The sequence below is a fragment of the Barbus barbus genome (assembly GCF_936440315.1).
Source record: "Barbus barbus genome assembly, chromosome: 48".
Classification (NCBI taxonomy): Eukaryota; Metazoa; Chordata; class Actinopteri; order Cypriniformes; family Cyprinidae; genus Barbus; species Barbus barbus.
In genome coordinates this window covers 16,628,182-16,652,205 of record NC_136726.1, presented here as the reverse complement: position 1 = coordinate 16,652,205, position 24,024 = coordinate 16,628,182, and the positions used below count along the sequence as shown (strand labels likewise).

Sequence of the window (24,024 nt, the reverse complement as noted above, 5' to 3'; positions counted from 1 at the left end):
CCTGCAGCATCTGGACAGACTATGGACTTATGTGAGGATCCTGTTTGTAGACTTCAGCTCCGCTTTTAACACCATCATCACGGAAACCCTTCAGAATAAACTAACCCAGCTCTCCGTCCCCACCTCTGTCTGTCAGTGGATCAACAGCTTCCTGACAGACAGACAGCAGTTAGTAAAGCTTGGTAAACTCACATCCAGCACTGGAGCTCCTCAGGGCTGCGTACTCTTGCCACTGCTCTTCTCCCTCTACACCAATGACTGTACCTCTAAAGACCCCTCTGTCAAGCTCCTGAAGTTTGCAGATGACACCACACTGATCGACCTCATCCAGGACGGTGACGAGTCTGCTTACATACAGGAGTTTAAGGAGCTGCCTGTCTGGTGCAGTCTTAACAACCTGGAGCTTAATACGCTCAAAGCTGTGGAAATGATCAGGGACTTCACGAGAAACCCCCCTGCTCTCCCCCCACTCACCATCATGAACAGCACTGTAACAACAGTGGAGTCATTCAGATTCCTGGGCACCACCATCTCTCAGGACCTGAAGTGGGATATTCACATAGACTCCATTGTCAGAAAGGCCCAGCAGAGGTTGTACTTTCTTCGCCAGCTGAGGAAGTTCAACCTGCCACAGGAGCTGCTGAAACAGTTCTACTCCGGCATCATTGAATCCATCCTCTGCACTTCAATAACTGTCTGGTTCAGCTCAGCTACCAAATCTGACCTCAGAAGACTACGGAGGGTAGTCCGTACTGCTGAGCGAATCATTGGTACAACCCTCCCCACTCTCCAAGAGCTGTACTTATCCAGAGTGAGCAAAAGGGCTGGTAAAATCACTCTGGACCCCTCACATCCAGCACACTCCCTCTTTGAACTGTTACCGTCTGGTCGACGCTACAGAGCTCTGAGCACCAGAACGACCAGACACAGGAACAGTTTCTTCCCTCAGGCAATCCATCTCATGAACACTCAACAATAAATGTGGAACACACAACTATAATACATTATCCATTCACCACACTCACTTATTTTATTTTTATTTTCTCATTTCTAATTTGCACATACTTGACCTGTACATACATAGTTGTCTATATTATATATTGTGTTTTTGCTGCTTTGTACATTGCCTATTTGGATATTTATATATTATTCTTTTATTATCTGTGTCCTGTCATGTTACTGTCTTTCTGTTGCACTGTGGAGCTTCTGTCACTACAATAAATTCCTTGTATGTGTAAACATACTTGGCCAATAAAGCTCATTCTGATTCTGATATTAATAATATTGTTATTAATGTCATTATTATTATTGTATTTATTTGTTATTAAATTTGCATGATTAAATATTTATTATTAGTATTGTTGTTGTTATTACAACAAAAAACTGCTTTATTGTATTTTTTCTTTTTTTTCTCAATTTTTTATTTTAATTGTAATTCAATTCTCAACAACAACAACAACGATAATAATATTATTACTATTACTACATCAAAAACAACTCTTGTTTTTTTGTTTTATTTGTTTTTTTTATTATTGATTCAATTTTTATTCTTCTTAATTGTGTATATAACATTTTTTTTCAACAAGAACAATAATACATATTTTTTTATTTTTTTACATTTTTCTTATTTTTTTCAGTTTTTTATTCTTAATTGTAATAAATTAATTCTCAACAACAATAAGAACACCTCTTCAGTCAATTAAAATAAACCATTTCAGGTAGTGCAGTTCATCTTAAGTTAGAATCAGTTTTAGTAAAGAGCGGTATTAAATGTGTATTTTTTTATTATTATTCATTTCAAATAAATAAGCAATTTCATTTACTTTTATGGCAGTGTTTTAAGTCAGGATAAAAAAAAATGTTTATGCATAGTTCAAGGATTTAACTGAAAAGTTGAAAAAGTTGAAAAAGGCTAATGCAAATAGTAAGCTACATATGGTATGCGTTCCCTCTGTAAAGATTTCTCAGCTTTTTTTGTATGCCGACAGCCATCTTTTTTGGCTCCTTAAAGATAAACTAAATCAGCCTGACTGTAGAGGAAGGACTCAGGTTACTGCCAGCCAATCAGCTAATGAAAATGACGCACATAAGCCTTCATCAGCTGCTGACTATAAACATTTTTCTTTGATTGGACCATTAATGCAAAACGGTTTGATGATGCACTGCAAATGGAACGGCATGACAGGTACTGCTGCTCTTGTTTGTTCTGGGCAAGTTAAGCCCTATTTGTATGAGGTGGTCAGGTAAATGAGTTTTTCACAAATGTACTTTCAATCTCAAATTGAATCTCGAGTTGAAAGTATTCAAGCAAATGAACTATACAGATGTCCACTTTTACTAATTGCAATTAAAATGGAAAACATACCGATATGAATAGTGGTCAATTCAGGGCAACTTTTTGTCAGTCTGGTTGTAGGTTTGCAGTGTTGCATTTGTAGGGTGCCTATCAGCACTTTGATTTCTCTGAAGTACATCTTGATATTTTCGATTGCACTAGAGCTGTCATCGCCCAGGATTCATGTCCTCTACTGACGTTCAGTGTCCTAAAACAGTGGTATAAATAGCTGTGCCTTTGCAGCCGGACACAATATTCTAGCTTTGGCCTGATGGGACTTTTAAGTCATCTTCCACATAATAGTATAGTCGGAAGATTAAATTGTGCCCGTGATTGAGATAATTAAGGTCTGAGAGATGAAGGGCGGATGTAAATTTGTCGAGATAAAATACTGCTTTATTCCAATTACGATGCAGCCCTAAAGAGATAGTTCACCCAAGAATAAAAATTGTTCTCATCTACTTACCCAAATGTAATAATTGTGGTCATTCTTTTCTATGCAGATACAATTGGGATGGGCACAAAAGCACCAATAAACTATGATTAAAACTTATTCTATTCAACTAGTTACATTAAATGTCTTTTGAAGCCATACTATAGCTTTTAATTATGATTCAACTCACATTAATCTCTGCGTTTGAGTCATTGAGTTGAACTCAACACTTCCAGAACCAGATTTGTGATTTATCTGATTCAAAAGATTTGACTCGAAAAACAACTACAAAAAAAATAATAATAATAATTAAAAATTATTCATTGCTAATTTCTCTCAGGAACATTAAGAAGATTTTCATTCACTAATGATGCAAACTACTGTATGTTCCTCAAATTAAAACTCTTATGACTTCAGAAGATTACACAAGAGTCTTATGGACCAATTTTATGATGTTTTTTAGTCATTTGGAACTTTACAGCCCATTTTAATTAGGTCTATGTGGAAACGAATGGCCAGGATGTTCTTCAAAACATTCATATACGCAGGGCCGGCGCTCCGCACACGCACATCACGCACTGCGCGTAGGGCACCAAGTGCTTGGGGGGGCACCAAAAAATCTGGGTCGTGAAAATATCATCACAATATAGGCTACTAGTATAAATAACAAATAAAATATTTCTAGCATGTTAATATACAAAAGCAATACAAAAGTAATATAGGCCTAGACCAAATTAGTCGAGAAAAAGGTGAATCTCTGTGCCAGTCTCCCTCTGGTGCCCCCCCTTCCCCACCTCCCAGTGGTCTGTTCAATTATGCTTCAATCAATTTCAAATTTGGCCGACACCGACCTCAGACATGGCCTCGAAAAGGCACCAAGAGTCGGGGGCGGAAAAAAGAAAAAAGAAGAGACAGCGGGATGATGCTGGCGCGTCGCTTGCAGGTAAGACAATGTTTTAAATAAAAATGTTAGTTTTGTGCGTGTAGTATGCACGTCCAGGGGCGTCGGCGCGTCCGCGTCGCTAGTAGTGCAAAAGATCCGGGGCTTTAGCCCTGCATGTTGAGTCTTTTATTTTAACGGGGTCCGGGGGTTTCTCCCCCGGGAAATTTTGAAACTTGGGCTGTTAAAGATGCAGTTTGTTTGAGAAGGAAAGGAAGGCCAATCGTTGGGGTCCTCATCGTCATATTTGAATGACAAATAAAGCTAATTTTCCCCCTAGGTAGGCTATACGTTACAGACGTGTGTGCATATAGCTATTAGTGCAGAACGTTCCCTATTGTAATTTCTTCGCTTCAATATGCCTATCTGCCTCTTGGTAAGGTGAACTTTAGAAAAACCCTGCAACTGAACGTGATGTGATTTTGCCAAATTAGACCGCTTAGATAAAGTTTTTTCGTTGTTGTTCTATGCGGTCATTTTCAAGAGGTTCGGCCAAGGGCGACATCTGTTGGTGAAACTGAAATTAGAAAAAAAAAAAAACACAATCTCAGTGTTTGTATATTTTCATATTCACAGAGTTGTCAAATTATTAGGGCTGGGAAAAGATTAATCGCATCCAAAATAAAAGTTTGTGTCTACATGATATATGTGCGTGTACTGTGTATAATTATTTTGTATATAGAAATTATATATACAAAATAATTATACAAAATTATATATACAAAATAATTATACAAATTTTTTTTTTCAAAGCTGAAACTCATCAAAACGTACCTGCGTTCATCAGGGCAGGAACGTTTAAGTGGTCTGGCTGTCATCAGCATCAATGGGGACGTGGCTCAGAAACTGTCATATGATGACCTGATAGCTGATTTTGCAGCTAGGAAATGTAGGCGTGTGCCTCTGTAGGGCCTCTGACAACTGATGGTAGTGAAAATGTTTAATATAGTTCTATAGAATAGCAGAATGGTCTCTTTATAGAGATGTAGTCCCTCTGTTGAGTAAATTCTACTGTGCAGTTATGTATGGTTATTTGCAGTTTAAAATGTGCACTTTAAAATTCATACTTCATAAAATTCATACACTTATACTGTTATTTGCACTTTAAACTTTTTTTGCACTTTTAACTTTCTGTGTTTACATTGTTCTGTTCCAATTATTTATTTGCAGCAGTTATTTTGGAAGTAAAGAGAACCTAACTAAGAAATTCTGAATGGTAGTTATTTCTTTGGTGGTGGTGGGGGGGGGCACCGCCAAGCGTTTGTGCTTAGGGCACCCAAATGGCTAGCGCCGGCCCTGCATATACGATAGCAAGCTTTATGTTTTAAAACGCTTTTGCGTCAGTGAGTTGGACTCAAGAACCAATGAATCTGATTCGAAAGATTCTAGTCAAACGAGATTCATTATAATTTCGTCATCGTGGCTTTCTCTCATGAACTTTAAATAGATTTTCAGTAAATAATGAAGCAAATGTCTGTATGTTCCTCACATAAAATGTTTGCATGGCTTCAGAAGATTACAAATGGATCATATGGATCACTTTTATGATAACTTTATGGTGCTTTTTGGTCATTGGAACGTTATACAACCCACTTTTATTGTATGGAAATGATTGGCCATTCTCCAAACAACTGACACAAAAGAAAGTCAAACAGGTTTTAATCGATATGAGGGTGAGTTATGACAGAATTTGAATTCCTTTACATAATATTAGGAGTGTTGTGTGCATGCGGATCTTTACTTTGAACAAATGGCGTAAAAACCTTCCTACCGAGTTTGAAGGCAGAAACTTACTGGGCATCGATTACACACACCGTCCTCCCGCACACTTTCACTATAAGTAGCTTTGCCAAAATGCTGTCACTCACGAGCTTTGGGATGGCTTGGCTTGCTTTTTTCCAAAACGTCAGCATTTTGTTCTTGCATGATCACACGCTGAATATGCCAATTCATGCAGTAGCATAACCTTAGAAAGAGAGTGGGTGTAGTGTTTAGAGAGACAAAACTGTTACAAGTACCAATTATCCTTGCAGCTTTCACACTTTGCAGTAGTCATTTTGTAGTATAATTGTTGTTATAACTAATTAGATTATAATTTTATGATATTTTAGAAAACATTAATAGTAATAAGACTATTAACTGAGGTATCCATATGAGAAATACATCTATAAGTTGTCTAGATAAATCAAACAGCCACTTGTGTATTCATGTGTTAATGCATGTTTGTGTATTTATTCCATGTTAATGCACTTTGTCATATGTTGATGACACTCGTGGCACTGCATGTGGAAAATTATAGCTGTAACATAACTCGAACACAAGCAAATGCACTGTGATAATATCTGAGCCCTGGGAATCTCTCTATAGAGACGTTATGACCTGAACCTGCTTTATAGACTGAAGCAAACTTGCAGGTATTGGGGTTCTCTCATTATTTTGTTTTAGTTGTATGTGCACCCCTTGCAACACGAGTTTATTGCTCTTTCATAGCACAGGAGACTAGGTTTCTCTGGTTTGCTTTCTTAAATTCCTTTGGAGCAATACAAATAGAAACAAAAGAGACTATTGTTGACATACTTGTACAGTAATTGTGGATGGCATGACCCAGATAAACTAACAAATGATCAAAAATGGCATTGCAGTGTGAAAAATCATACAATTTGTATTGTGAGATATGTCCTAATGTTTAAAAATAAGGCACAGTGTACTGTCTTAATTTGAGTTAATTTTTTTTACCAGTATTTTGAATTTTACACTGCATTGCATTGTGCTTTAGAGCTAACAGAAATGTAAAATTAATGGATAATGTCCCGTGTAATGAGCTTCCAGTTTTTTTTTTTTTTTACAGTACAATTAGATTTTATTCATTTTTTGTTTTACTTTCATAGATCGGTGGATCCAGCAAGAGACTGTGTTGAGATTTCTTCTGAATATACTGTTTTTTTATTAGGAGAAATATCTTTTTCTCATTGCAGTTTATATAACAGTTCTCATTTGGATTTGTATGTGATTCTTTACACCAAAGCAAACAAGTCAATTACATTTTCTTCTAGAAGATTGTCCCCTTTTGAAGTTTTTGGAACTTCTAGCCAATCGCATTTGCTTTTGCACGTATTATTCTAATTTGTAAATCATTCTGGATAGAATTGTCTGCTAAATGTAACTTTAAGCCAAAACATATATATATATTTTTTTTATTAATTTATTTAATAGGGACCATGCATATTCATGAACATTGTTGTATGAAAATACACCATGTAAATATGCCAGAATTAGTAACAATAACTACTTTTCATCTGCAGTCCCTAGGCAGGTAACATAAAACATAAAAACAGCCAACAATAATACAACATTAATTCACAAAAAAAAAAAAAATCATATAGATTAACAACAAGCAAGCAAAACAAAAATACAAAATGAAAAAGACATTGTTCATCCACCTCTATATTTAATTGTTTTTTCCTGGCATTAGATGCCCTTTTGTCTCGGCTAACAAAAATATGTTCTGAGAATGTTTTGATAATGTTTTCATTAGGTTATGAAAATGTTATTTCTGAATGTTCTCTGAAAGTATAAAATGTTACGTTTGAATGTTCTCTGTATGTTCTGAAACACATTAAAACATAAAAAAAAGAAAAGACGACGTTCCATAAAGTGTATGTACGTGAGTGTATGTATATATATATATATATATATATATATATATATATATATATATATATATATATATATATATATATATACACACACAATATATATGAAGAGTTTATTTGTAAAAACCGATAATTTTTTTTTATTTTTTTTTTTTTATTATGTTATGTTTTTATTGTGTTAGTTAGCTGTTTTTTAAAGATTTTTTTTTAAACCGAATCAAAATAACCCAACTGTAGTTTGATTGAGATTAATTGGAATGCACAATGAAAAAAACATGATTTCTGAGCTGTTTTTGCAAATGAACTCTTCATATATACACATAACATTTAAGGTTCTATGAATGGTCTCATTAAGTTATGAAAACATTGTTTCTGAATGTTCACTGAAAATTTAAAACGTCCAGCTTTTAAACATTTTAAAACCCTTTTTCTTGGTTATGCGAACGTTAGAAAACATTAAGGGAATGTTCCATTTAAACCCTTTTGCAAACATTATGGTAGCATTGCTTTTGAATGTTCTCTGAAATGTTTTAAAAGGAGAAAGTTCTTAAACAAGTAGTAACGTTAAAAAGACATCCGGAATGTCTAACTAAAACGTTACGGGAAAACAAAACAAACAAACAAAAAGTTCCATGAACAGTCTCTAAATAACGTTTTTTTTTTTTTTTTTTGTACTAATGTTTTGAGAACGCTATTAAAGACCATCTAACATTCTAGTAATGTTAGAGGGAGAGCCTTTAACTTTGAGAGAACCTTGCCAGAACATTAGCCAAAGTTCTGACACCATTCCCTGATAGTTGGAATGGCAACAAAAACACAGCTGTGAGTGTGTCTCCCACACTAATCACATTCATTTACTCCGTCGAGATTCATTTCAGGGGATAGATCATCTTGATAATGTCAGTGCCAGGCCATGTTTAAGCACAGCTTGACTATATTAGCTCTCTCACGCTTGTACACACACTCTAGCTCACTTCTCTTCTTTATCTCACACACACACCCACATGAGAAGATTCCTCAGCCTCTTGACATCCCTCCAGGCCGTGTCCTCTCTCCTGTGAAATGCTCAGCTTGGTTTAATCCCTGTGTCTCGTCAGGCCCTTTTAATAGGAGCCTCATCTCAATGTCCGTGCACAAGTGGAGCAGCCCGCGGGTTTATCTGAGGGAGATAGAGTTTCAGGCGACAAGCTGAACCCCTCTCGGCTTTAACTGTACCAGTCTGTCTTGTTAAAGCGCAGAGGGAGAAGGTGCTGCCTCTGTGTCACTCTAACCTCTCTTTCATTTCTCCTTCCTCTTTCCGTTCTTCAGCACGATCAAGGCCCACCATGGCGGCGCCGAGCTCCAGTGGACTCGAGGTCCTTCTCAGCACGTTGCAGGTAAGCACGCATTGTTTGTGAACAAGTGCATCTGGATTCTCTCACGTTCTTTGACACGTCAAGCATAGGAACGGCCCACAGATGCAGGCAGGCACGCTGGGAACTCTACCCACACATACAGGACACTTTCCATGTGCTGAGTGAGAAAGATAAATGGCATGGTCTCTCAGTACCATAAAAAGTAGCCGGCGGTTAATATAAACTTGTTTACCCCACTTGAGGCGAGTTTAACAACGTTTACGTTAATTTGCACGATGGAATGCAGCACTCGAAGTTTAGATGGTGTTTGTGGATTGAAATTGAAATACTAAGAAGACTTACGCTAGACTAAATTGGCATGCGTATTGGATTTATACAAATACCTAGTGGTTTAGAGGGAGCATCATGTAAACGCTTAGTTGTGATTGCCTTTTAGAAATATACCTTTTGCAGATTTGATTGAATATATTCCCATAAAAGTGTTCAATCTTGTCAAATCTCCAGGTGAGCCGCTCCATATAAAATACAACGGCTTATTACTACTGACGTCACTTTAACATTAGTTTAATGGTATTTGGAGCAGAACGCTTTCTCAACAAATATTTGTATAAATAAATGGACCAAACATTACTTACACTATCGGAAAAAGGAGAGAGAGAGATACTGTTTTATATTTTTACATTAAAATGTAATTAATATTATTTTTATTAAAGCCAAGAATGAATCTCAAGTTAGTGTTTTTAATCATTTTACATTTATTACTAAATAATAACTTTGTTGCTTACTTTCTTTTTTGAGTTAGTCTTCCCATTAACGCTGTGTATTTTTAAATTCAGACTGATTCTTGATGCGCAAGCACGAGGCATATTTTGTCTCATTTTGCAATATTAGCATTTTTATTTTTTGCATTGTAAATGTATTTTGTACATTTCACTGCAGAATGCCATGATCAACATGATTTGTCAGAATAAAATATTCTAGAGAAATTAATACATTTGACTTCATGTATATGCAGATTTGATTGTGATGTTGTTTATTATTGATGTTATTAATAATGGTAGTGTTTTATTCAAACCATTGAGAGAAACAGTAATAACATAACTGCAAGTATCAATATAATAGTTATTGTTGGTTTAAAATGAAAGATAGACCAGTAAACATTTTTTTTGTTGTTGTTTATTGTTTTCCATATCTGTTTTGAGCAGATTGGTTGCACTCACAAAATGTCTCATATACCCAAATTGTACATTTAAATGTGGTTTTTATCTACTTCCACAGCTTACGGTGACTGATTTCATATCAGTGATTTGTATATATCAGTTGCTGCCAATGAGCCGCGGGGGCCTTATATGCTCGCAGGAGGGCGATGTGCCGAATTCCCGATAACTTTCTACCTCTTGCATGAAAATCAAACTCAGAAGGGCAGAAATTATTTAGTGTACGCGTCAAAGCGCTTAATTGAGAGTGAAAACCATAAGATGAGATTTATTCCCCTATGCCAATAACAGCATTGTAAGGAAAAGTGGAAAGTAGTTTGGAAGGAAACAAGTGCAGCAATGAGCTCAGTGTGATTAAACGCAAACTTTAAAAGGTTTCTGATCTCACCAGAGGGAAAAATGTATACTGCTTTAAAGGGACAGAGAACAAATAACATTATAGACTTGAGTGCATATCTAAATATTATTGTTGAAGCAAATGATCTTAATCAAAATCCTATAAAAGCTCACTAGTTTTTTTTGTTTGTTGTTGTTTTGTTTTTTAAGTATAGTATAGTATAGTGTTCTGATCCATTACATCGTAGTCTTTACTAAAATATAAAAATAGCCAACAATACATTGTATGGGTTAAAATGATTGATTTTTCATTTATGCCAAAAATCATTAGGATATTAAGGAAATAATCATGTTACATGGAGATATTTTGTAAATTTCCTACCATAAATATAGCAAAACTTAATGTTTGATTAGGAATATGCTTTGCTAAGAACTTCATTTGGACAACTTTAAAGGGGATTTTCTCAATATTTTGATATTTTTGCACCCTCCGATTCCAGGTGTTCAAATAGTTGTGTCTCAGCCAAATATTGTCCTACCCTAACAAACCATATATCAATGGAAAGCTTATTTGTTCAGCTTATTTATTAAATTATTTATTAATTTATTCATGTATAAATCTCAATTTCAGGTTTTTGTTTTTTTAAATACTGTGATATTATTTTTTATTAATTTCAATACTGGACATTTTTTTATATTTTGAATATTTAGTATAATTATTACTAGTGATATTGTAATAAGTAACTGATTATATAATGTTTTTATTATTATTATTTTGAAATATAGATTTGATGGATTTCTGCCCCTAAACCCATTATGGCAACTTTACCTATTTTAGTGTACCCTAGATCCCATATCATAAAGCACTTTTGAAAGTGAAACAAAAAAGCTGTCCTGTTTGGGCAAAAAACGTGCCTCCGTTTGTCCTGTCAGTTCAAGTAAGGATCCTTGCAGCTGCTTGGCATTGGCCATGTGGCCTCGGCTCTGAAGAATTGACTCCTTTATTACAACGCAAACTGACAAGGGTAGCTAGTAATACCCTCACGATTAGCCACAGCCAGCGTGTCGCCTTCCTCCAGCCATGACTGGCATCAAATGTAGCAATAAGTCCCAAATTCACTGTCCTTGACATGGAGTTGTTGGTGCCTGAAATGGGATTCCTGCTAATTCAAATTGAGACTGACACAGACGCTCAGGGTGCCGTGTCGGAGTTAGTTTTTTTCTTCATATTCTTTCTCTGCTTTTTCCTTCCTGTTTTATAGCTCTCGTATGACTTACAGAGGCACACCAGGTCCTGCCTTTGGTGTCTAAGATGTACAAAATCATTTTGAAGGTGTGTCAGAATAAGTTTTAATAGATTTCCTGCGCTATTCAGAATTGTTTGGCCTCAAAGGACCGGCTCCCAGCCAAAGCTCTCCCGGCGCGCTCCTGTCACCCTCTTAAAAGTTAATGGTGTGCACTGAGAGGTAGTCAATGTTCGTCATTAGAGTATTAAAAACGAATGGGGATATGAAATGTTTCACTTTCAAGTGGTTAGTGAGTATATTACCGCACTTCCATCTTCCGATTGGCAGGTGTTGCCGGACCAAATTAGATGTAATCACTCATAATTTCAAGTATCGTTGGATTATTCTGTTAAAAGATTGTTGGGCAAATAATGCTCTAATGATGTGCCAGCTGGCTCTCTATGCTAGTCACACTCATTAATGTTGAGTAATTAACACGGTTGTATGGAATTAGCCCAGATGGTGATGACGGGGCCATCGATTTCCAAGAAAGAGCACACGCTCCGTTCTACTAGTGTAAAAGTTCATCCTCAGTGAATTGTGGTTTCTTCATTAAAACCAGTCACCTTCAGGGGCAAAAAATAACGGGGGTATATGGAGCGAAAATGCCACAGAGTGTGTCAAAACTGCCCTATAGAAGTAAAATTTGGAGGGCTAAAATGTCCTTACACTGAATTAATTTGTTCTGTATCGTTAACATTTCATATTTTTCTATTTTATGTTTCATAGTTATAGAGATTTTGAATAAAACATTGGTTTAATTAAGAAATTTGGCATAAATATGTGTGTTTTTATGCTTCTAGAAAAATGATGCCTTCATAAAGGTCAAAAAAGCCTCTGAAATAAAGTTCAAGCAATAGTTCACCCAAAAATCATTTACTAACCCTCAGGTTTTTACAAGTTTTATTATTTTTCTTTCTGCCATGCAACAGGATTTGCTTGACAAAATGTCTTGCTGGCTCTTTAGCTTATAATGAAAGAAAAAAAAAAAAACAGGACTGCTGTGCTCTAGAAATGACAAAAAGTACCATAAAATGTTATAAAAGTGATCTATACAACCCATGTGCGTCCTTTAGACTCTTCTGAAGTCTAACATTTAAATCATAATTTACTGAAAATCTTCTCCTAAATTTGCTCTCATGTATTAAAATGTGTCCCATCAAGACGTAACACTCTTGGTTTGGTCTCCAAGACATGAAATACAATTATTCCCATAAATAGTCATTGATAACAAACCTGATATGAAACTTTTTGATGTGCCATATTTGAATGTATGTGAAAACAAATGAGATTTGGGAGCTTGCGTGAAGTAACACTTAATTAATGAATTAAAAAAATAGTCACTGCTCATCTAAAAGGATTAAATATTAATGTTATGTATTTTTGAAATCATGTTTTCCCTTACTCAGGTTGATTTTAAACACTTTTATAACAAACAAACAAACAAAAAAATTCTAAATTTGCAGTCATTTTTTACAAAAATAAAATAAGTCATGCAGTATGTTCTTCTCATATCTAGAGAGCCAAAATCATTTTTAGTAATTGATGGATGGATGGATAGATAGTTACTGTAGATGGATGGATGGATGGATGGATGGATGGATGGATAGATAGATAGATTTTAAAGTAGTAAAATTACCAAAACTAAAAATGCAATAAAAATAAATAAAAGCTATGTAGAAATAAATAAACAAACTAATAGACCATAAAAACTAAACCATATAAAACTAATTTAAACTGAAATGAAAACAAAAATAAAAGCTAATTAATTTTTTTTTTTTTTTTTATAATAGTTTGTAAATAATACTAAAATAACACTGTGCCCAGAAAGCATCTATTATAATAGAGGCAAACAAGAAACACACCCACAGAAACTAGCCCCATTGACTTTTAAAGTACATGTATGACTACTCTGCTGACACTGGTCTCTTTTGTCAGTTGACTAATGTGGGTAAGAGTGTCAGCTCCCTGGCGAGACACATCTGTTTGCGGTGCAGTTGGCTATGGAGATGCCTAATAGGATTCAATGGCTACTGTCAGAAAGACACGGCCAGCACAGATGCAAGCAGGACAATGTTGTGTTCTCTCTCTCTTTCTGTCGTTTTTGCCCTATAATGAGAGCTGAAGCTTGAATCCCCAGCTGTGGAGTTCCCTCTCTGAGGATTACAGCCCCCGACCGCCTACCCGTCAACTGCTGCTGCTTTTAACCACGGGGCTCCGGGTCCCCGTCGGGGTACCAGTCCCAATGTATTCTGAAAACAGACACAATGCTGGAATATTTTTATTCCAGCATTGTGTGAATACCAGGAAGCACTCAACACTTATATCTCACATGGGGCGTGAATAGTGATGTCATCGGTGAATGCTTTATTGGAGTTGCTTAGATTGTTTTGTGGTTGTTGAGCCAAATTTTGTGTGGTTGCTATAGGAAGTCTCAATGCAGAGGTTAGCTTGAGCTTTTAAGCATGCTGCTCTTTCTGTTCTCTTTTCAGAACGCTGGAGACATCGAGAGCATGCTAAACATCATCAACGTCCTGGATGAACTGTTGTCAGCAGGTGAGACGCCCGTTTTCTACAGCCAAATGTTTTCTGTCACATCTCTGCAGGAGGAGTGAAACCACTTGGTGTGTCCAATAAAGCCGCAAACCACTTATGTAACTTTGGGCACATGTATGTCCTAGGGATTGATTTGTATGAAGCTAACATATATTTAAACTTTTGTTGAAATATAAAAAAAAGATTTGACATTATTTGTAATATTTATTTTATATATTCTTTAAATTATTATTAAAATTTTATTTATTTGATTGATTTAGGTCTAAAATGGTTTTGATTTTTTTTTTAGCATGTTTTCAAAACTTTAGCAAAACTTTTTAAGCACCTTCACCTATTTATTTTTTCTGCTTTTCTTTTTTTCTTTGTTCTGAATCCAGATTTTGCCAAAAATATATAATATAATATAGTATAATTATATTTTTTAAATACATTTTAAATTATAATAATCTAAACAAAGAGAGACTTAAACACAGGTCAATTTAATTTATTGTACAAAATTTGTTATTTACAACTTTTGGTTATTAAGGACTCTAAATATGAGACATGAACAGAACAGAACAAAACAAAACAAAACAAATAACACGTTTCCAAACATCCTGTTGAATATGCAAAATGTGTGAATATTGCTATTTGTGTGTATTTTGTGTATTTATAATATAAAAAAATGCTAGTTATGAAATTATTTAAACAAAGATACCATTTTATAATACCATACCATAATACCATTTTATTTAAAAGAATTATAAAATGTTGTTCCTGCTACATAATGCAGATACGACAATCACAACTATACAGATAAGTCAATCACAACACTAAAAATGACCTGTGAAGAAACTCCCATGTCCAGTTAAAGATTACTCTCTACTTGTTCATGTGCATTTCAATTTGTGTACTGTGTGGAAAAAAATACAAAAATAAAAATGAATATTTTTTGCCTCATTTGTAGGTTGCTTTGGATAAAAGCGTCTGTTAAGTGAACAAAAGTAAATCAAGTACTTGATTTATATCGGGACACTTTGAGAAGACAGGAAAAAAAAATAAATGCTGAAAATCCACAATAATCCAGAGGCATTACCTTCAAAACCAAATCTTTTAAAGCAGTCTTAATAACATTGAACATACTGGTGAAAGGAGACATGACGTCAATTCACATTTCTCCCAGGATCTAATTATATAAACTCAGCTGTTTCAATGCTATTTATTTCCATATCTTGGCTTTATACTTGTCTATTATTCACCAACAAATCTATCGAATAATACTCTTGTAGAGGTGGAACAGTCCTATACTAATCCTGTAATCTGAAATTAATTCACTGCAAAGTAATTAGCCAAATTTATTCGCCAGCCTCCAGCACAAAGTTCTAATCAGCGCGAATTTTCATAAGTTCTGAGAGAAAGTCGAAAATAAACCCAGACATCATCTTGCGATAGCACGCCAGTGGCAAAGATGGCACCGCCGCTTGGCGTACGAGTTGTTATCAGCCTAAATTTGACATTTTGTGAAATGATGGCGGCTGTTTCCTGTAGGCACAGACAGACGGATTCATCACATGATATCGAAAGGAGGCAGCGAGGCCCTGCTGACGGCTCTGGTGAACTCAGCCCGCAGCTTCACGCCCAACTACACCATCCTACTGCCGCTGCTGCACCTGCTGGCCAAGGTGGGCTACCGAGGTGAGTGATGAGGAGGCGGGGCTAGGAGAGAAGGGGAGGAGACAAAGGAATGATTGACAACATTTTTATTTTATTTGAATATGATGGTGTTATTTTACTGGTGACAAAACAGGTAAACTTTCTCTGAGCTACTCAGAACAACTCAAATGCAAAAAAAGAATGAATATATATATATATATATATATATATATATATATATATATATATATATACATACATACACTGAACAAAATTATAAACGCAACACTTTTTGCCCTCATTTTTCATGAGCTGAACTCAAAGATCTAAGACTTTTTCTATGTACACAAAAGGCCTATTTCTCTCAAATATTGTTCACAAATCTGTCTAAATCTGTGTTAGTGAGCACTCCTCTTTGCCGAGATAATCCATCCACCTCACAGGTTTGGCATATCAAGATGCTGATTAGACAGCATGATTATTGCACAGGTGTGCCTTAGGCTGGCCACAATAAAAGGCCACTCTAAAATGTGTATATATATTATATATAATATATATACACTGTAAAAAGTGATGCTGACTTAACTTAAAAAAAAAAAAATAGGAAACCCGTTGCCTTAAAATAATTAAGTAAATAATAATTAACTTTTTTTTTTTTAAGTGAACTAATTACTTAATAATTTTAAGGCAACGAGTTTCCTCAATTTTTTTAAGTTAAGTCAACTTATCACTTTTTACAGTGAGAAGCCTATTTATGAACTATTGTGTGTCATCAAGCAGCATGCAGACTCAACCAGAGTAAAACAAGCAAAGTTTCACAAAAGTAAAATATTTCATTGTGTTTGGGGCAAATATCTGCACTCCTTGAATGCTGAATTTGGGGGCTGTAAAAATATAAATAAATTGTTGTTTCAAATTAAAATAATTTGTTACCCCCGCTGACTTAAATATTTTTGTTTAGTCAACTAAAATATTCCAGTTGTCCCTTAAATTAACATTGAGTAAATTAAAATTTCAAGTTGACTAAACAAAAAATTTTAAATCAGCGGGGTAATAAATTGTTTTAAGTTGAAACAACTTTTTGAAACAATTTTTTTACAGTATATATATATATATATATATATATATATATATATATATATATATATATATATATATATATATATATATATATAATATCAAAGTTTTTTTAATAATGCATTTCTAATTTATTTCAGCTTTATTTCACCTATGGAAAATAGATTTTAAATATTAATAGCAACAAGTAATGAATTGTGACTTAAATTTGCTTAAATATTTTTTAACATCTCCACTTGAAAAAAACAAACAAACAGAATATGCGTTTGTAGAAATATGAGGGTAAATAAATAGTAATGACAGCATTTCCGTTTTAGCTGAAGATATTTTCTGATTGGCTGCAATTTTCTCATTTTGCCCAACATTTCAGCTTTCAGTGTGAACTGAAAAAAATAACTGGCTCCATGAACTTGATTAAGAGACAGTGTAGTGCCCTCAGATTAGTTCAACTCCAATTCAGTTTCACGTTTTCCTCTTTAGCTCATTCATTTTAAGTGGTTCACACTGCAGGAGACAGTTGGATTTCTCATAATGATTTATAATTTAATCATCTTCAGTGCTGAGTATTTCTGAGTTCATTGCTGGACTGCTATAAATAGCACCTCGTCAAAAATAGACGTCTCTAATGTGCAGAATGCCCATAAATCACATCTCGTCTGAGGGTGCAGACAGCATGTGTAGGGTCGCTGTTGGGTCAGGTAAAAGCCCTCAATCCTGAGGGGTCAGAGGTCGCCGTCTGAGCACAGGCACAGTCAGTGTTTAGATGTTGTGTAACTTAAGAAGCGAGAGTTTGATCCCTCGCTGGATTTTGTGTCTGTCAGCGTTCCACTCTTGCACTTTGATGTCTGTCCAAATGAAACCCGGCATTAACAGGTTGAGTCAAACCAGCAGGGCATGTTTTCCTTCATCTTCACGTGTCTCTTTGCCATTTAGACAAATTGTCTAAAAACAAACTCCATCTGTTGAGAGCGTAAATTAATTCGCAAGCGGGAATTTTTTGTAAGCGTCTGTAGTCATGGTGTGCCTGTGCGATGTTGAGTTTGAATGGTTTCTGTTGCGTTCCTCTCTGGGCGGTGGGTTTTTATAGACAGCATTGTCCACCCCACACCGAGTTTTCAATAATCCATTTGCGTTTACAAAGCATAGATCACTGTCTGTTTCAAATGGTGCAATGATCTGCACTAGTTCCAGATTCATAAATAGTTGATGTACTGTATGGAAATACTGTAAAATCCTAGAGTGTTTTCGTTACTCTGCTTTTTCTCATCTTACAAGGATAGTTCACCAAAACATAAAAATATTGTCATCATTTACTCACAGTTATGTTGTTCCAAATCTGTATGACTATTTCTTTTGTGGAACACAGATGGAGAAAATGAAATAATGTACTGGTTGCTAATTAATTCACTTTCTTGCTTCAACATAAAGCTGCTTTTGAAACCCATTTGACTTCCCTAATGTGAGTAGTGGTATGATTGAAAATCTGTTAGCTTCGGTTTATTGGAAATTGATTATGGAAAAATTGTCTCTGTTGGAGGAGAGGATTGAAAAAGTTACTATTTTTATATTTTATATATATATATATATATATATATATATATATATATATATATATATATATATATATTGGCTTTTGGTATCTTCTAGAATTTTAATACTAATTATTTATTACTGAATAAAAGTATTAATTGCTTAAAAACAACAACAGCAACAACAACAACAAAACTTCTGAACAATAACTGTCACTGTAAAAAAAACATTAAGGCTATTTTGTGTTAACTTGAAACTTTTCATCACATATATCACTTGGGATCACAGTTAGAATGATTCAGTTTTTTTATTTTTTTTATTTTGAAAGTGATGTTGTCCCTTTGATATCCCAATTTCCCCTATTAGACATCCCAGCGAACGTGGTTTTGATCTCCAAACCAAAGCAATCTGTTTCATCGCAACTGCCAACAGCTCAAAATTTTTGCCTTCCCAGATCCTGTAGTGAGCAAAACACTGTCAAAGCAAGACGTTACAAATGCACATTTTCTGAATGTCAAAGAGAGACATAATGTTCTTATTTTCCTCAGATCGTCAGATTGGTCTGAAAGCACAGAAGGAAGATGCAGTTCTGGTGGTTCTGAGTTTGCTGCGGCAGAATACAGAGAACGTCCGGAGAGCCGCGGCCTGTCTTTGGGTTCTCAGAGTCTTCTGCTCCTCTGGTGAGTCAGATCTCACATCAGTTCATTTTTGCTCATGATGTAAAGTAGATGAGATGCAGTCAAATAAGCTAAATAGCTTATATGAGTCAAACGCAGTGGGTTTTCAATCAGTTTTGCATGAATGAATCTCACTTAGGTTGACTGTATAAATGTTAAAGCTAACTAAAAAAAAAAAAAAAACTATATCATACACTACTGTTCAAGTTTAATAAGATATTATTTTTGGTATTATTCTTTTCTTTATTTAAGAAGTCTCTTATGCTTGCAACGGCTGCAGTATTTGAAAAATGTAGAGTAAAATGGTGGGAAAATGATCTATTATAATATCTATTATAATATGTTGCAAAATGTAATTTATTATTGTGATGCTGAGTTGAATTTTCAGCATTACACCAGTCTTAAGGGTCACATGCTCTTTCAGAAATCATTCCAAGATGCTGATCTGGTGCACAAGAAACATTTATTATTATTATGTTTAAACCAGTTTTGCTACAGATATTTTTGTAGAAACTGTGATACATTTTTTCAGGATTCTTTGAATAGCGAGTTCAAAAGAACAGCATTTATTTTGAAAATATTTTGTGTTCATTATGTGTCACTTTTGATCTATTTAATGTGCTTTTGCTGAATAAAAATTCATTTCTTTAAAAAAAGTAAAAAAAAAAAAAAAAGTAAAACAGTAGCATATACTGTAAAATAATTTTCTAGTTCACTAGTTGCTCCCTAACGCATTGCATTTCACAATCCAGTTCCATAATAAACAGAGTCTAGTTCCATTTTTCATCATTTCCGACTCTACAGTCTACTTGTGTACCTCAGTGGTTTAATATAATTCCCATAAAATAGCTTCTTTTGATGCACATCAGTTCTATTCTTTGTATCTGTAGTTATTTGCCCATCTTTCATAACACATTTCCAGCTATAAAGTGTTCAGGTGAAATGGCAAACCAAGCGTTAGCACTTATTGTGCCGTTTGCTCTAGAACTCCACTATTACAGTAATTATGCACCCGCCGTATTCGTATCTAGCTTAAAGGAGAATATATTGTGATATTGCTCTGCATGGGGCAGGGGGATGTTGGCCTCCACCTTTGATTTACTCTCTGTATGCGATTCCACCGGTGGTAAATGCGATAACGGCTAATCGGCCATATAATGCAAATCGGCTATTGCTGGTTTTTATTTCAAATGCAGTCGTGTTTTTGCAGTATGTAATGTGAGGTCTGTTTATCAGTTATGTGACAGCTACCCTGTGAATGATACCGGTGCAGGGAGTACAGCTCTTAGGTTGTGACCGTGAGAAATGCACCGTTCCGAAAAGGCATCCAAAAGTCTTTTATGCTTTATCATAAAAGTTGAAATATATTTTTTTTTGAAACACTAGACATACAGTCTGTGTACCCTGGGACACGTACAGTCTGTGTACCCTGGGACACCACAGCGACTGTCAGTGTTTATGATGCTAGCTAGCCTTGTAGCAAGCACAATGTATTAATAGGAGAAATATCATCTGGGCACATGCCTTGTTTATAAGGGTGAAGTTTGGGTTCGGTGGTCTCTTAAAATTCCCTCTTGAGTGTATCCTTGTGTAGAACGATGGTCCCTGCACAAGCTTCACAGGGGATCCAGTATATGGCACTATGAAATGCAATCTTTTCAGTAATGTTGGGTTCAGCAATGTTGCAAAGACTTTTTATTGTTGTGTTATTCACATATCTGGTTTTGTAGTGACCACGGCCGATCTGCTGGGGAAGAACCGAGGGCTGGATGTGGTCTTCAGGCTTATATCTCCACACAGCACCAAGCACCTACGCACCATCAAGTGAGTATCACATGTTGTGAGGGTGCGTCATTGGCGTATGCTGATCTTTCCTGAGAGTAAGAACGGTTCTGTGCGCTGAAAGTGCTGGCCATTACATTACTCACACGCTTGCTTACATTAGTCTATATAAAGAAGTATGCACAACATATACTGCTCTTATTTCGATATTAAGCTGATTATAATTTATTATTGTAAGGAATTAAATATAATAGACTCAAATAGACTGACCCTACCACAATTTTTTTTTTTACTGTAGATATTTCTCCATTTTAATTTAATTTTTAATTTGAATCATATAAAGTGGCCATACATGGATTAATGCATTTGTAAAAATACATTATAAATGTTATTATTATTATTATTATTATTACTTTCGTTCTAATGTGAGTTTAGCATACAAAATTATTATTATTACCACCACCAACAACAACAACAATAATAATAATAATAATAACATTTATAATGTCTTTTTACAAATGCATTAATCCATGTATGGCCACTTTATATGATCTAAATATTTAAAAATGGAGAAATATCGATTTATAAATTTACCCTTTTATAATGTACCATACTATTTCTTTATTAATAACAACAACAACAATAATAATGATAATAATTAGTATATATAACATGATTATATAACATGAAGTTATACACAAGAACCTATATAGTTTGACCCTGCTACATTTGTTTTGCATTTCCATTATTATCATTATTATTGCATTATTGTTATTAATAATAATAATAATAATAATATATAAAATGCAATAATATATATTTGTTCATGCTAAACCCAAATTAGAACTAATGTAAAGAACTAATATAGTTTAATACAATTATTTTTATAATTATTATACTTCTGTCTATTATTATTTATTATTACACTTCTGCCTATTATTACTATAGTTTATCCTAACTACTACAACTACGACTGTTTTTTTAATCTAATAATTTTATAATAATTATACATATGTTACATTTTTATAGTAATTATAAATACAATTACATAATTATAATAACTTTATTAATCGATTTGATTGATGGAATTGATTGATTTGAATGATTGTTATGTATGATCCAATTTTAAACACCAATATCTGAGTGTGTGGTCCACTAAATGTACGGACATAATTTGACTTTCCGTAATATCAAATTCTTTCAATACCAGAAGGTCAGAAGTCTGAATTTAAGGTCTTCCCACAATGCGAGTCTCATGTCTCGCCTGCAGGTGCAACTCCACTTACCTTGCTATACTAAAAAGGCCACAGCATAATCCTAATGTCCAATCCCTCAAATATTTGCGCTCCAAGGCTGAGGCTTGTTTGTCAAAAATGGCAAGGTTACAAGGCCTAGTATATCTTTTTCTTTTTTGAAGATTTCAAAAATAATTTCTTGTTTCAGTGAACTTGAGTTTTAGGTTAAGATACTTAGCTACATCATTTCTAAGTGTTTTTCTGGAGTAATATCCACAAACTCGCTGAACATGTGTTTTTCCTATAAAGGAAAGCGGGTGGGTTCTTTAGAAATTAGCTAGCGACTGTAGAGGGTTGTGCGGTTTTTTGCTGCGCCGCATGTGGTGTGACATATTATCAAAGCAGAAATGCTAACACAATCGTAAGATGCATCCGTCAGTATGCTGGCCTTGTATAATTAGTGTCTTATATTGCAACTCATAGATCAAATCCTGTCTTGGGAAATTTACATGCACAGTACAACTCATTTATAGCAAGCCTGCTCATTGAAATGCTCAGAAGATGCTTGTTTACTGGGGTTTGGCAACTGTGCGCTGCATAGATATGTGTTAGCCGGATGCTGATTGGCAGTTACTAGCCTAACTTAGGTAAACAGTGCTTGACCTGCAGAGACATGAAATGAATTCCCACATGAAGTGTGCCACACTTGTTGAGTGTGTCCTGATGCTGCACAGAGCAGCAAACCCTGATCCAAGCTACGTTACGATTCATAGGGTTCCTAGTGTTCACTGCTCCCTACACACTTTGTAGGGGAATATCAATAGCACTTCACTTTACAAAATGTTTTTGTGTGGAAGGACCTACAACATCAGCAAACACAAAGATCACAACATAATATAATATCATGGGATATATATGTCTATCTGTTGTTTGTTCTGTCAGCCTTATCCATATGTCAGTTATTGGTTCTGTCTGTTTTATAATTTTATTCATTTGACTTGTCTGTAATTTGTTTTGTTTATCATTTGTTCTGTCATTGTTTCATTTTATTATTATTATTAGTATTATAGAGGTTGTTGCAGAAACAGTAGTGTGCTGGTATGCCTGTCTGTGTTAGTCCCTGAAGCACCAGGCTATCTTGCCTCATTCTCTTGTTAATTTGGTGCTCACTGCCGACAGGTTAAGTGAAGCATCAGTGTCTAATTGACGGCCTGACCAATTAGTGGCCAGAGCTTCTCCTGCTCTTAAATCGGAACTAAAAACTAGAGCTAATCAATGCCTCTGCGAGTCAGTGCGATAACCTAAGGACCCTCTCTGGCTGCTTAACTCCAGAAGCACAGCTCTGTGAGGCAGATAAAGTCAAATTAAACTGCAATATTGAATGTAAGACTAGAACTGGATCGCACCCGTATCTGATACGTGTGTTTGCCGGCTTGGTGCACATGCAGATTTTCTTCTCTAGTGCAGCCATGTCAGGATTCCCACAGGACAGGAAGTGTACAGGAGAGCGAGAATTTTAATTAGATGGCGTTCTGCTGTAATCCGCTGTGTGTGTGCAGGGAGCTATCAGAAACCCGATATGGAATCGGTCCAGTTTTCCGACAGTTGGCAGGAGTAAGTACAGCGCCCTCTCTAGGCTCTCTACAGTTACCTGACGAGGCTTATCTGATGCCAGCAGCATGTGTGCGTCGTTTTATCTGCCAGATGATGATATTTGCAACCGTTTTGAGATCAGAAAGTCTTTCAGATTTCCAGAAGAAGGGAATTTATCTGCCAGTCATTGTAATCAGCCTCAGTACTATACAAAGTTTGGTTTTGATTTCTTTCTATGGGTCTAAAGTGCACAAGATGTCATCATTAAAATGCAATTACCATTACGTATGTTACATCTTTTCAATAATTATTTATAATTATGCATTAATAATTAGACAAACTATATTATTATAGTTAGAATGAAAAACTATCTATCTATAAATATAT

The 24,024-nt window shown here is 35.1% G+C and overlaps 1 protein-coding gene across 1 annotated transcript in view; it reads left to right on the top strand.

Annotated features, from left to right (window-relative positions):
* Positions 1–8,040: 8,040 nt before the first annotated feature.
* Positions 8,041–24,024, top strand: part of LOC306866353 (cytosolic carboxypeptidase 4-like) — a 153,620-nt gene continuing 137,636 nt past the window's right edge. The window contains exons 1-5 of the mRNA XM_079411511.1: positions 8,041–8,737; positions 14,048–14,111; positions 15,639–15,785; positions 18,899–19,030; positions 20,758–20,851. Of these exons, the coding sequence (XP_079267637.1) occupies positions 8,687–8,737; positions 14,048–14,111; positions 15,639–15,785; positions 18,899–19,030; positions 20,758–20,851 (488 nt within the window). The 5' untranslated portion in view covers positions 8,041–8,686. The remainder of the gene's footprint in view (positions 8,738–14,047; positions 14,112–15,638; positions 15,786–18,898; positions 19,031–20,757; positions 20,852–24,024) is intronic.